General features: G+C 39.7%; 1 protein-coding gene across 2 annotated transcripts in view; it reads right to left on the bottom strand.

The window, feature by feature from the left end:
- Positions 1-14,568, bottom strand: part of TENM1 (teneurin transmembrane protein 1) — a gene marked incomplete at both ends in the record, with an annotated part of 246,298 nt that overhangs the window by 136,095 nt on the left and 95,635 nt on the right. For both annotated transcript variants that reach the window (XM_084269240.1, XM_084269239.1), the window contains one exon: positions 7,600-7,838. In XM_084269240.1, coding sequence (XP_084125366.1) covers positions 7,600-7,838 — 239 coding nt within the window. The remainder of the gene's footprint in view (positions 1-7,599; positions 7,839-14,568) is intronic.

Below are 14,568 nucleotides of genomic sequence, written 5' to 3' on the forward strand. Positions count from 1 at the left end.
GGCCCTTTCCTCAAAGTTCAGCCTTCCAGACTGATGTTTACACAAAAAGACCTTCGCCACAGTACTTCTGAGGGCTGGCTGCTGACTAACAGCAGCAAACCCTGTCATTATGACTGAAGATGCATTACTGGATGCAGCTCAAGTTCCCACAGAACACAAAAAAAACCCAGCCTTTGAGGTTTGATGACTACACTGGTATTACAGAAAAAGCAAAAGCTACTATGGCTCTGCCCACCTGGCATTCCAGAAACATTCTGTGATCAGATAGTGTGTATTTTGCAGGATCTAAAATACCTCAGCTGCTGGTAGCATGTGTAACGTTGGTGGTGAACCACTACAGCTTTAAGCAAAAACTAAGGACTACCGGGTAAATGGAGATTAAACAACTTGTTAGCAGCATCCATGTGCTTCACAATTGCAAAATTCATACTTTAACTTAGGAGTGACCCATAACACACCCTAGCCTTGGCCTAACTGGACCTCTTGTCTAAAAATGGAGTGCCAATGTTGTCCCTGCTGGTAGCAACTGTGCTTCTTTACCCAGCATTCTTGAACTTCCAACATGATTGCTGTTTCTTTGGTTCTTCTATCCTACTGCAAATCTTACCCAAAAAGATATTCTTTCTTGGCTTGCTCAGACCTCCAGTACATTTTCCCCTCTATCATTACATTTTTACTTTGCTCTGTGTTATTTATAAGTTGCATTCTGCCACAAGCAGAGTTGTACATTGCTTTCACTAAGGTGATCTGGAGGCAGGAAAATGTACCTGAAGGCAAAATTTGACCCTCTTTACATAATGTCTGAAGATGGAGCTTATGCAATGGATGCCACCATACCTATATTTCATTTATATTTTTTTAGGTAGCCCTGTTTAATTCAAAGTTTCAGATACAACTGTAACACAAAAGTGGAAAGACACTGGTGTTTTATACAACATGCATTATGGATGCTATTGCCGATGCTAAATCTGGAGAAGTCTGTAGTCAGTGGAGCCAAAGACACTGGAGGATGCTACAAGATTATGGTGAAACAAAGCTTCTCCCTCAGTCACCTGCCTTAGAGAGGCTGCTCAGGGTAACTTTAAATGACCGTTCTTGACTACAGAAGATTCTATCCATAGCAGAGAGCTTTTCTTGGCTAATTTATTACTTTTCTCAGGTAAAAAAATAATTGTTAGGTATAAACCAGATCTCTTGCAGAAAAAGATAAATTAAAGGCCTGTACCTTCTACCCTTCCCATAAATTTCCTTCATGGAACAGAGATGAAAAGTCAGTGTGACTTTATGCTGCCTAAGGGATTTTCTCTATCCAGAGGAAGGCTTTTGGTTGTTTCACATTACTGCTGTAAATGAAACCAGTTGGGCCCTGTTTGGAACCAAAGCCTTGGTCTTTACCTCTGAAGTAAAATGGCCAGGTTGCCTATTTTGTTCAACACTTAAATAAAGCAAACTGACACTTCCAGAAAAACTCACTCAGTCCCCACAATTCTGTGGCATACTCAAGTAAATATTAAAATATTCACAAATATATAAGCATTTTTTTCAGAACTCCCTTTGTAAAGTGGATTAACCCGCCATCTGCTATGAAGCCAATGATCTAATTTAATTTATTCTTATCTACCTTCTGTGTAAGCACAGCTTGTCAACTCCTGTGCTCCACGTTTGGCAGAATATGAATAAGAGGCTTGGCTCCAGTGCAAAACTGACTCTCAGTAGTGAGGAGATGTCAGAAAAGTCCTGGGCAATAAGTACTTACCAACTCGCAAGTCAACTTCAGAGGACAAAAATCCCACAAATGCTGACCTCCACTAAAGGCTTTTGTTTAGTTCTCTCTGCTGCTTCCAGTTATTTTACAAAATCTCCATAGATCATCCCCCTGAAGTCCAGACTTTTTAGAAGAGCTGCAGCAGAATGTGTATCACCAGCTGACTCTTCTTTCTGCACCTGCTTGGACCAAGTGCCAGAAAAGTATTTATTTTCTCTAACTGCTAGCAGGTTCTGCTTGTAAAAGTGGATTTCACCGTGGCATGAAGCCACGCGTGCAGCAGTGCCTCAGTTCCAGTGGGGTACTGTAAAGGTGAAGCAATGTGGAAATACCTGAATACAAATAAAAGTCAGAAGAGGCTGATCCTGACCTACAGAAGGGGTGCTCCTCCTTTGTAAGTTCATTTTGGAAATAATTCTGCTATAAGCAAACTGGAAAATTTGAGACCATCAATATCTGATTCAGTCTTAAGATTATTTTTTTGAAAATCCACATTGAAGTGGTAAGTTATTTTGGACCACACATGGCCTTTCAAGAAATAAAGATTTTTCCATATATTTGATATAGCCATCTTAACTCTCAGGCATTCTCCTCTTCCTCAAGCACTCTGCTCTTTATACATAACATATTTTTATATATCTGAGAATAGAAATATCCCCTCCTCTCCTGCAATCCTACTTGGGTGTGTAACGACAACTCTGGTTTCATATTTCATTACTAAGTCATGCATTAGACTTAGGAACAAACAAACGTAATCTTAGACAGGAGTACAACGGTGTCAGGCTTTCTCCTCAGTGTACTTAAGGATTTGTGACAATATCAAGTTTATCAGTGAGACCCAGGCTCCAGGGGAACAGACACCACGGCTTCCAGCTGTGAAACCAAGGTACCTGTCTCGGTGAGCTACCCCACTACGGAGTTCAACAGCATTTCAGAGCTGCACATCCGCATCACAGCTTTTACTTATTCCTGAAACATTGAGCAATGTTTACCATACCGTGGTATTCTTCAGTGTAACATCAGCAAATTTTCCCCTTGAGCTTTCTCTGCATAATTCCTAGTTCTCAGAGTTAAGGGTTTCCATTTCCCCTGGTGTTTTATACTGTATAAACCTACGCAGCCAAGATTATAAATCCATGCTCTGAGATACAGACATCCTTAAGATTTGGCCTGGCCTTTCCCAGTGTGGAAACCATCGCTCCTCTACCTTGCACACAGTGTGAGAAACGACAGGTCACAGTGGCAGACAGCACAGAGGTTTTAATTTCCTCACCCACTGTATCAATATAATTTAAGACCCAACACTCACCTCCAATGCATACTCATAAACAGTGATAATATCATGAAGGATAGGAACAACTTCATATTCATACTTGAGAATTCATTTGTATATAAAATAGTCATTTTGTAGTCAGGGATGGTTAAATCTAAGAACATGGGATGCAATTTTCAGAGGCACTGAATATTTGCATCTCCTGCTGAAATCAATAGGAACTGTAGGAGTTCAGCACCTTTGATCAATAGGACCAGTGATTTGCAAGTCCAAATCAGCTGCTGATAAAATGGTAAGGTATCATGGAAGAAAAATCCTACTTCCTAATGGGCAAAAAATAATTGACTAGATGAGCAGCCACATCAAACACTGTACGGTGCTTAAAGAAAACGGTGTGGTGCTGAAAAATTATTGAAACATTTTATATTTCTTATTCTCTTGTATTTACCCTACTTTTTCCTATTTTTTTTGTCAAATTCCTTCTTAAATTGCTGATGGTTTCTTAGGTTTTTATTATAACGAGGTAAAAAATAGAGGATATCTGCTGTACCATCCCAGAATGGCAGCCTATTTTATACCCTTTCCAGCAACACAAACAGATGAACAGAAAGACACAGGTACTGACTGCACTGAATCAAACAGATACGTTCTGGTCTTTCCTGTGGTAATTTGGAGGCTATGTTACAGCCTTTGGACATCAGAATGTACACAGTGTCTGCTAGTCCTCATCTTACTTACCAGACGAACTATTTAAGAAGGATTTGGAAATTTTCAGTGTTCTTTTTCTCCACTGTCCCTTTGCAAGGCACCATTTCGGTAGGGAGCTGAGCCTAGACTGGTGACACGGATCCAGCTCAGCCCTTTCAAACACCTCATGCCACACAAACATACGTCAACACATACCCAAGGACATACCCATTTCAGGATCTACCCACTTAATCAAGAATAGAAAAAGTGCCCAACTTTAAGGTAACTGAATTTTTTCTCTTTTTTAAAATTTGAGCATTGATTTGCACAAATCTCTCAAACACACAGAGCTTGTACACCTTCCAGATGCAGCTACTGCTAGCAGGCAGGTTTTGCTCATTTCACATTGCTGTCTGAAGAGCAAATAGCTTGTTATCCCTAGTCAGCCTTTCACTCCACCCCAAACTTTGCTCTGCTGACTTTCCATGGTGCTGGCCAGGCTCTCACCAACTGCCAGTGCTGCTGCTGCAGCCCCTATTCACCGATGACCTGCGCCAGCATCACCTCCCTGGTGGGTGCCCCAATGGCTCACCTGCCTCACCGCCCTTTTTGTGAGCAAATTCAAGCAACTGTGCCCCAGAGTGCCCACAAATGCATCACAGGTCTCAACATCTGTGACAGTACAGAAGAAAAATAGAAGTACACGTGCCTTTATTTAAAAGAAAGTAATTCAACACATTTATGGCCTGGAGACCAAACATCCACTTTATGAAATGAGGTTTTTTTGGAGTAACTACTGAGAGTTTAGAACCTATTCACAGAAATTACTCCTGTTGGAGTGAAAATGGGTGTATTACTTGATAAACTAAATATTATGACTACAGATTTTCAATAAATCAGCTGTTACACAAGGATTTACAGGGTTCTGTAATTTCCTTACTGTCCATATAACAGTGAAATTTACTTCAGAATGGACCAAAAAATAAACACAGTGATTACAGGCCATAAGTGGGAACAGGGAGGGAAAAAACAAGTTTTAGCTGACTGGTAGTTCAAAGGAGAGAGAATACAGAGGAAGCACATGTTCTCAAGCAAAAGCTTCTCTATTGAGTCTGCTTAAGAACAGGGAAAGATGGGGAAATACAGGAACAAAAACATTTTGCTAGTTTGCCTTTTGACTGAAATCTCAGCTTAGATCACCCTGGCACAGGTCTCAGTTCATTACAATTACAAGAGCCACTTGGTAATCTTTGACCTGCAGTAAGCTTTGGGTTTGCAAGATGTTGGGAAGGTTCTGGTTGAGGCCAAGATCTGGGTAAGATGTAGCTCATGCATCTAACAGCAGACATTTGAGAAAGCACATTAAAGTTATTAGATAAGGGGGAGAAAAAGCTTAATGCTAAATTTTGTTTCACATTAATTTGGCCTGAAATCACAGCTCATTATAAGTTTATGCAGGCTGTGCCATAAAATACAACAATGCAAATTATTTTGCCTCTACAAAGTCTCCATTGTTCCTCCAGTAACAACCACTGGGCTCATCCCAGGTTAAGTTTGATCCTGAAATGACAATGAGTTTTGTTTTGCAATTTGTGCCAAGTCTGCAGACTTGCTTAGATAAAACTCCCACTGATTTGAAGGAATCCTCCCTGGAGTGAGGACTGAAGAGCCTGAATCATGGAGAGCAAAGAGAAAATACCTGAAGGAGTGAATTTAAACTTCAGAGTATTAAAATACAGTCTGATTTTGTATATTCAACTAGTCATTTAAAACATGCTCATTTAAGTTTCTGACATAAAAAGATATGCAAATATGAAACCCTACAGAGCAAGGGAACTTCAAAAATAGTTTATGTGCTGTTATTGAAATCTAACAAAAGGAAAAGAAATAAGGTACCTGACTCATAAGAACAGACCATGAACATATGTAAATATTTAACTAACCAGAAACGGGCAGCATGGACATTAATATGGAATAAGCTAAGAAACACGACCTGAATCTGCAGCAAAGGTTACGTGATTGAAAAAACTGTGGGGCAAACAAGAGCAAACAACAGCCTCTTGGAAAAAACTGATTAGAATTCCTGGCTCAGAGATTTATATTTTGCTACAGAAAACAATATTAAAAATACTAATAGTTTACAAAATCAAAGACATCTTGATTTAAACTGGTTTTGCCCACTTCAAGAAAACATCCTACACCTTTATGTTACCAGGTTAAGACAAACACAGCCTCACCAACAGGAAACTCATACAGAGCTTTTTAATTCATGGTGACATGAGTGCTTATGGATTTCTCAGGCTGATGACATACAGCTGTATAGCTCTAGCAAGTAAAAAATACTCAGTGGCAGGGTGAAATCTAAGCAGGGCTGAAACAGGCAGTGCCTCATCCAGATAAAATCTAAATGGTGTGGGTGGGATGTATATGCAGCAAATAGATGAGGCTGCAAAAATTATACAGCCAGTCCTAACTGAGGGCATATGCTCACCAGCTGTTAGGTAAATCTGCAACTGATGCAGCTTACGAGATCTTCAGGTACTTTCAAATAATCATACACCAGAAACGATCAAATCTGCTCTCCCATATGCATTAGATGAGGATGTCAGAAAAAATTCCCTCCTGAAGAGCATCTCACTGACAGTAACCAGAATTTTTTTGCTATGGGACAAAAAACAACTCATCCCAAAAAAACAGTGGAAAACAAAAATGACTGAAATTGTAGTAATTTTCACTCTGAAGACATTTATTCAGACAATACAGAAAATCAGTGGCCACTTATCGGTTTAGAGGTGTCTGTACTTGTATATCTGTATGAGTTTTACCAAGTACAAGCCACTCTTTCAGGGAAATACAGTTATTTCCATTCAAGCTGCAAGATGTGGGGTATACTCTGGCTCCTGCCCACCTGTGAACTGACAACGAAACCAAGAAACCAAGAGCCCATGTGAGAAAGGACGTCACAGAAGAAATAAAAAATAATTAGATTTCCCTGTATTTACAACAGCCACAGTCACATTCTAAGAATGTTCTGTAATATTTTTGATTTAGATTGAAAAAAACAATGCCATAATAAACGTTCAGCCAAAATGTCATCCAGTAAGTCACAAAGACTTGCTCTCCCATGTATGATTGCAATCACGTTGACTCCAAGCCCACCGCCAGTACATCTATCTTCCAAAAAAGAAGGAAGGTGCTTCTAACTACTCTGATAAATCCAGCCAATCTATCGTGGTAACAAAACTGCAAAGTTAGGTACTTGCAAAGATGAGTTTGAAATTAAATAACTGTACTTCAATCTATGTTACACTTTCCTGAAACATAAATTCGATAAAGGGACAGGAAACTGCATCTTAGAAAACATGGTGTAAAATATTTTTAGAGCCAGCTGTCATTCTAGCCAATGATATAAGCATTACGAGGGAAAAACGAAAGATTAAAATTGTGATCATACTGAAAAAATTAAATTAAGGTAGCAAGGCAAAATACAATTAAGCGTTATCAGTCTTTTCCGAATAACTCTTTAAGAGCAACAATGTTGTAAGGCTTAATATGAAAATCAAATGTTTAATTTAAGAAAAATATCACAGCAATTAAAATCAGTAGGAGTCCTCTGCTAGTATAAACATGTCATCTTGAATAATATTTCTTTCTCTATTAGGCAGTATCAAGGTTAACAGAGTAGAAAGTTAATGAGAATTCCATGTTGTGTTCAACCTCTGGCCAACCTAGCATTTTGTTTGCCAGAATTTACAAAGCACCCAATGGCAAACATTATTAGCAAACCATGATTTGTATTAGCATAAAAGCAAGCAAGACAACAGAACAGGAAAGGTACAGAGGAACTGGGCATAGAAAAGCAAGAGAGGCTTACCGATAACATAGGCTAGCAACAGCGCCAGGGTGACTGTAATAGCAGTAGCACTCAAAGCGGTGCACTTCCAGTTGCAACACCTGTAAGGTTTGTTAAAAGTGAAGGCAGGTCTGGAAAAGGTACTTCTAGGAAGAGGCCTAGGAGGTGGAGAGTAAACAGTATTGGATGTTAAAGGATAGTTCTGACTGGCTGCGCTGAAGATAGCTGAAGACCCAGATCCGTGTTTAAATAGGAAATGCCTACGAAAAGAAGACAAAGAACCAGGTTGTAAAAACCACTTTGTGATTTAAGGAGTGAAAGGAACGATATAAGCACGGTATGATAAATACTGCATATATCCACTGAAAGTAGCAACGAGGGGAAAACGCGTGCTTGAGCACCCTCAGTACTGAAAGCAGCCCCACCACAAGATTTCCAGCAATTCTTTTAGTGACAAAATACAATGCAAATGAATTCTAAGCTCTGCTCCCAGTGGTTCAGAGTAATGCTGAGGAAAGGTTATTTCTCAGTACAGTACCTGGGGTCCTCTGAGACGAGCAGCCCCTGCTTGCCCTGTAACATGGGACCTGCTGCCTGCGGCACCCACTCCATCCACAAACACACAGCTGGCTTTCACTCCCTACACGTACAAAAAGGTGCAGAGGCCACTACCTCTCTGAGTATTTACTTTTACTATGGATTCTCTCCAGAACATAGGAAGTAACAAGAAAAAAAAAGAGGGGGGAAAAAAAGAAAAGAGCAAAAGGTGACTACTTAGCAGAAAACCTCCAAGGACAATCCGTTTTGAAGGGCTGTCGTTACTGTACAGGTGAGTACAATTTCTTTAGCATTCTTAATTGAGCTATTTTGAGAGCAATTTTTCTTCAAATGCTTTTGCCTACTGTGGTGATTCTTGAACATACTAAGCAAGAATTCATTTGGAGAACTATTTCTCCCCATTTGGGAAGACTGATTGCCTTCAAGGAAAAAAATAGCAAAGACCTGCATTAGCACCAAAAATAAGGTACAGAAATGTTCCTTGCAGAACAGGCTTTGGTGCAGCAGTATAAAGCGGTTGTCTGTAGGAAGATGGATGGCTTTCAGGACTGGCATGTCCTCTCCAGGAGAATTTGAGGAAAGGATATATAATTTTAAACAATAACTTACCATGCTGTGTGCTCAGAAATAGTAGCAAAAAAGGACGCATTCAAGGCTGAGCATAGTGACCACATACTCTTTTGAAAACACCAACTTTCTCTGGACCTTCTTTCCTTTGTTTTATGTAAGTGAGCATGTTTCTTCACTGACAGGTCCACACCTAAATCTCATGCCATAGCACGCACCCAAAGAAATTCAGAGCATCTCATTCCTCTGTCTCAAGCCATGAGGTCTGGGCTGAGAAAGCAAGTGAAGTGGCTCTGATGCTACACAGCCTGTACGAACAAGGACTGCCTTAGCCACAGAGCTTCCCTGTGAACACTCTTTTAGCCTGAACCCCTGCAGCCTTTCTGCTGAGCACCCTGACTTGGGAAGGCATTTCCTAGAGAAGAACATTCAACTGTCCTGCGCTTGCCAGCTCTTTGCTTTGGGAGCCAGACCCTGATGGGAAGCAAAAACCCACTTGCAGTTCAGGTGCTTTGAACGGGCTTTATACAGCCTCCCAGCTGGGTAAGAAATTGTAACTGCTACTGCTGCTGCAGCTGGTTCCCATACAGCCCATTTCTCTGTTCTGCAACTGAGAGCTGTGCATGGGCTCTCTCTGGGGACCCCAGGCTAGCGCTACCATGCCACTCGTGCTGGGGGTGCAAGTTGCCCTCAGTTGTTTCTGTGTAAACTGAAGGTGGATCCTGCATTCAGAATCAGGTGGCACTATGACGCCTGCAAGCCAAAAGCCACAGACACATTCAGAGCTGAAGTTAACCCGCCAATGCTGACACGGTCCAGCATTGTCCCAGTGACAAGTGTACCTTTACACCTTCAGCAAGGCACAAGACAAATTTCTGAATACATGTATGTATCAATCAATCCACGCTGGTATAATTTCTTTGATGGATTCACAGCAGGATGTCCACAGGATCAAACACTCATGAGCATGAAACATGATTACACCGTGACATTTGAGCATAAGAATATTGTAAATACACGTTCCTGAAAAGGTAATTGCTAAAATGGTGTAATGAGTATGATATTATGTATTTCCATTAGAAGACTTTAAAAGAAAGGTTACAGTTCTCAAAATGCCAGATTATAGAAAATAAAACGGTATTACAGAGCAGTTTTGTGTTTTAAAGGGCCTTTTATTCAGGCGGTTACATAAAAAAGAAGGTAAATGAGACCACTGGTTAGTTGGCATTACAGATTACAGTGCCTACCCATCAGGACTCTTTTGACAAACTACAAGAATTAAATTCTTGTGTTGCTTATGTTGAGTACTAGTTATTCCTGCTTCACACTTATTACCCAGGTAAACTGCACTCAGACAAGAAAAGGACAACTGAATCCCAGTACAGCATCCTGGCTTTATAGCTGACAACGCCTTGCAGCTTTCCTTCCCACTGACTCTCATGGTTGTTGCTATATAGATGGCAACACTCTGAACATGGTAATGTCACCTGTAACTATTTCAGTTTGAAAGTTCTAAATTCAAATACAGTAAAATAATCAACTCAATTGACGTAATGTAACCATCTAGAGGACTACATAAACCTGCTTCCTCCTCATCAGGCCATGAGAATAGAGTTGCTTATTTTGGCTCCAACGCTTTGCTCTCACACGTGGAGGCTGTTGCAAGTATGTGGAGCCTCACTTCTCAGTCAGCAGTTAACAGGATACGCAGTCACTTAGACTCTGAGTAGGAAAAGTGTCATGGCAAAATTCCTACTGATGGGCAGAGAAGCAGAATCAGAATCTCCATAGAAAACAAGAAATGTGCTATTATAAAGCATGTGTACATATATATATGTACATATATACACACAAATTATATGTATTTATATATATATATACTCCTTAGTTCTTTGCTTGGCTGACATTTTCAAGACATAATGACAAAACCCTATTTATTTCATAATTTCTCTCTTTTTTTTTAAATTAGAGGAAATCGGTCTGATATTGGCAATATCGATTGGCCTTTATGGTGCACGGCTCAAAGACACCAGTGGTAAAGGGAAGGAAATGCTGAACTGGAAGTTATTATTAAGGCTCTAACAGCTTTGCAATCAATAGCCAGGAATAATTTCATTCTCTTGCACAGGGATTTATAAATGTGGCTTCATAACCTGGTGGTAAAATTCTAGTGTGCAGAGGGATTTCTGACCAGCAAAGACTGCACAGAGGCTGGATTCAGCTTGCACCCTTTTAGATAGATGACTCCATTCACACAGAGGAGAATTTACATAGCTCTAACTTCTTGTAATAAACCCCAGATTCTGAGGCAACGCTACACTGAAACTGAGCTACCAGTGAAATAATGTTGAGGAAATGTTAAAAATCACGATTGTTTTTGCCTTCCATTTTCAGGAGAGTGTACTGAGTACCCAGGGATGTTTCTATAGAATTTGAAAAACACTGGTGGCACAAAGACAAACATCCTAAGCCAGACTGTGACTGTGTTCTCATAAACAGAGACGACTCCTCATGTGTCTCAGCACACCACTGTTCCCAAAGGACGTTAGGACACGCTAAAATGTTGCTATCAATTCTATCAAATCAGGGGCTATCCCTAAAGAGCAAAATAATAAAAATTGCAGTTCAAAAGTTTAGATGTGACTGCAGCCTGCTTTGTGCTTTAATATTTGATCTAAGAGAGAGGGCTTGTGTTTTTTTTTCTTTCTGGTGTATACTGAGAATACAAGAGAAATCAGGGAATTTATAAGAAAGATTGATAAGACCATTTGTTCCAAGTGGGGGAGTTCTAAATGTTCACAAAACCATCAAAAACATCGATAAAGAAGATGACAATATTCTCTTTTAAAGAGAAATACACGACATAACCTGTACAGCATTTGTTCATGAAATAGAAGTCACTTCTTATTGCACTGATAATTCCAATACATAAATAATTATTAAAGGCTCAGTAATAATTTCACATATAAAAGAGGCAGTGGGAAAACGCTCCCACTTTGTTAAGGTACCCACAACGCCTGTGTGCCTGTCTGCCCATCTGCTCATCTCTACAAACGTAGAGCTTTTGATCCTTGAATCTTTTCAAGCCAAGTTGCGAGGAAGAAGATCCTACCAGACTCATGAAAATCACAGCTGGGGGGTGGGAGCAAATCCCCAATCCCCCAAAAAACCCAACAAAACCAGCAAACTCCCCGCAGTGAGCTCCAGTTTCTAAACTCAGCTCTTTATCCTCTCAAAGCCCCTGTAGCGAGCCATCCGGCACTGCACGTGGGGGCTAATGAAGGAGAAGATATACTGGCTGATCAATAGCTAGGTTTAAACACTGGCACGCCCAGTAAAGAGATAAAGACTGAGGGAAGGGAGATACTGGGAGTTCTGGTGACAGAAGGCATGAAAATAGACCTCTTAGTCTGCTGATCACAGTTTGTTTTCTGTAACGAACCAGTTTCATGTGGCTCATCTAAGTGCTCTTGATCAACCTTGAGAGGAACGGCACGTATCTCCAGGAGTACAGTTCATACAGAAATGATCAATTCTCAGCTAGGAGAAGGTTAGGCAACAGGATTTAATTTATTTCTTTAGACCTTGGACATTTTGTTACATACTTTTGGCTTCTTATCCGGAATGGTAATTTAAGCCACAGAAGCCACACATGAAGCAACATCTCAACTTAACTCTCACGGCAGCAGCATAACACTATTACAGAAACTAGATTAGCCCCACATGGAATTCCTTAATTAAATCCTGAGAAATTTTGCTATCCCTGTACCGTAGTGACATCCCTCAACTTTGTCAAGGGCTTGATATCACTTCCCTAAGTTCCATGCTTTTCTGCCGTGCCTAGCTTCTGTTGGCTTGGAAGGAAGTCCACCTTCATCTGTACCTGTAACGTGTCTTCCTTCCATTTCCATTAAAGACTACAGACTTGTAGCAGTAAAAAATGAAGAACAAAAGTTGATTTGAAAGTGAATCACTGGGTGAATTAGCAGATAAAGAAATCTTGAGGTGCCTTGGCCAAAGACTGAGTCTGCATTTCTCTTGGATAAACCAAGTAGGAATACATTTGTACTTGTATGTGTTTCACATTCAAGAATTAGTTACCTAAAGTGTTACAAATTGCTGCACAGGTATGTGATAGGAAAACTAAGTCGTCTTCAGGTCAATAATTTTTTTCAATTTCTTTTCAATTAAATTCCATAACTGCATATAATATATACAACTGTCTATCTATACTGATGTTTAAGTAGGCCACTGAGGAATTATTTTAAATATTGACAGAACCACAAAGGGAATTTTTAACAGGCACAGTACCTGAAACATAAGAAGGATTCTGATTTTTGGCATAACCAGAAAATACATAAAGATGGTAGCCAAAAGGGACTTGGAACTGATACACTTGCCCATCCACTTTGGCAAACATCAATCACAAGCCTATTTTATTTGACCTTCTAAAGTCACCTAATATTTCCTGTGACAGTGGGAAGAAACAGAAATTTGCTCTTTCCTGAGTTTCTATCTGTCCTATTCTACACCCAAAACAGGACAGGAAAAAAATAGGAAACTTCTAAACTTAGGTAATAATCAGAATATAGATCTTTGTTTATCAATCTCACATATGGTAGTTGGCAAACTAAATAGTATAAAAACAAGACACCTACTCAACCACAAAGACTCATCTTGAAAACCCACCCAGGAAAACCATGTGTGGATATAAGACACGACTTATAATTACAGAGGGAATCTGGTCTGTAATTTTATTTGCCTTGTTTTATCTTTTTATGTACAAGAACTGCAGGAACAAGGATGCTCATGGGCGAAGGAAGAGGGAAACGGCCATGAAAACTATTTATTAAATTTATTTCACCATTCTATTTTTATGTGTATAATTGAAACACATTTGAAGCCCCCTAAAGATTTGTCTTTGGGAATTGAGATGCTCTGTTAAAATTTCTTCTTTGAGCTGGACTTGCCTTTTGAATGATTCACACAGAATTGCTTCACTTTCTTCACTCATGTTTACTTTATATTGTGTTTGAGAACTTTGCCTTATGACCCTGGATGTGACAGGATATACAAAGAATCTGTATCCTTTACTTTTCGCTTCAGTACAGAACAAGTGACATGACACTGACTCACTTCTCTGTTGGGGCTGCAGGGAAGTGAAGCCTGTTAACCAGGTAACTAAACTTTCAAGTCCCTGGCAGAAATCTGGGACAATATTTATATAAATATAGGACAGTGCCAAAATCAATCAAGAACAGCTTCTAAAATAGAACAGTTGTCCAAAATACAATTGTCTTCTGGCTTTGTTGGCTACTTAGTCAAAAAAAAACCCCCACACAAACCCAAGCAGAAACTACCACATTGGGGACATAAATTACCCTTGTATAGATCAGTATGGGCTTTGTTATTATGATACATGGCAAAATTGCTACATTAATACAGTAGTTTTCAAAAGTGCTTTTCTGTGGCTTAGGACTTTCCTGAGCTGAGAAAAACTGATCGATGCACACAGAGATTCGTGGGGTAAGGAAGGAATAAAGGAGCTTGTGGTTTGCTCTATGTTTGGGTTTTTTCAGTAAATTTTAAACTTCTAATCTGGAAAATGAGAACAATAGTACTTACAATAGTATTTACAAAGGTTGTATAAAGAGTAGTACGTCATATTTGCAGAGCACTTCGAAACCATGAATCGAGAAGGATAAAAATACCAATGTTGTAATTTTGCTGCTTACATTCTGTGGTTAGAGGCATGGCTTGAAAAAGGAATGAGATTTCTAAAGTAGAAGTAGCCACCACGAATTTCCTCCTGTGGGTATTCATGCACATTCCTTTTAACTGACTTTCATTCCTAGTATTTGAGTC

The sequence above is a fragment of the Gallinula chloropus genome (genome assembly GCF_964237585.1).
Source record: "Gallinula chloropus genome assembly, chromosome: 11".
NCBI lineage: Eukaryota > Metazoa > Chordata > Aves > Gruiformes > Rallidae > Gallinula > Gallinula chloropus.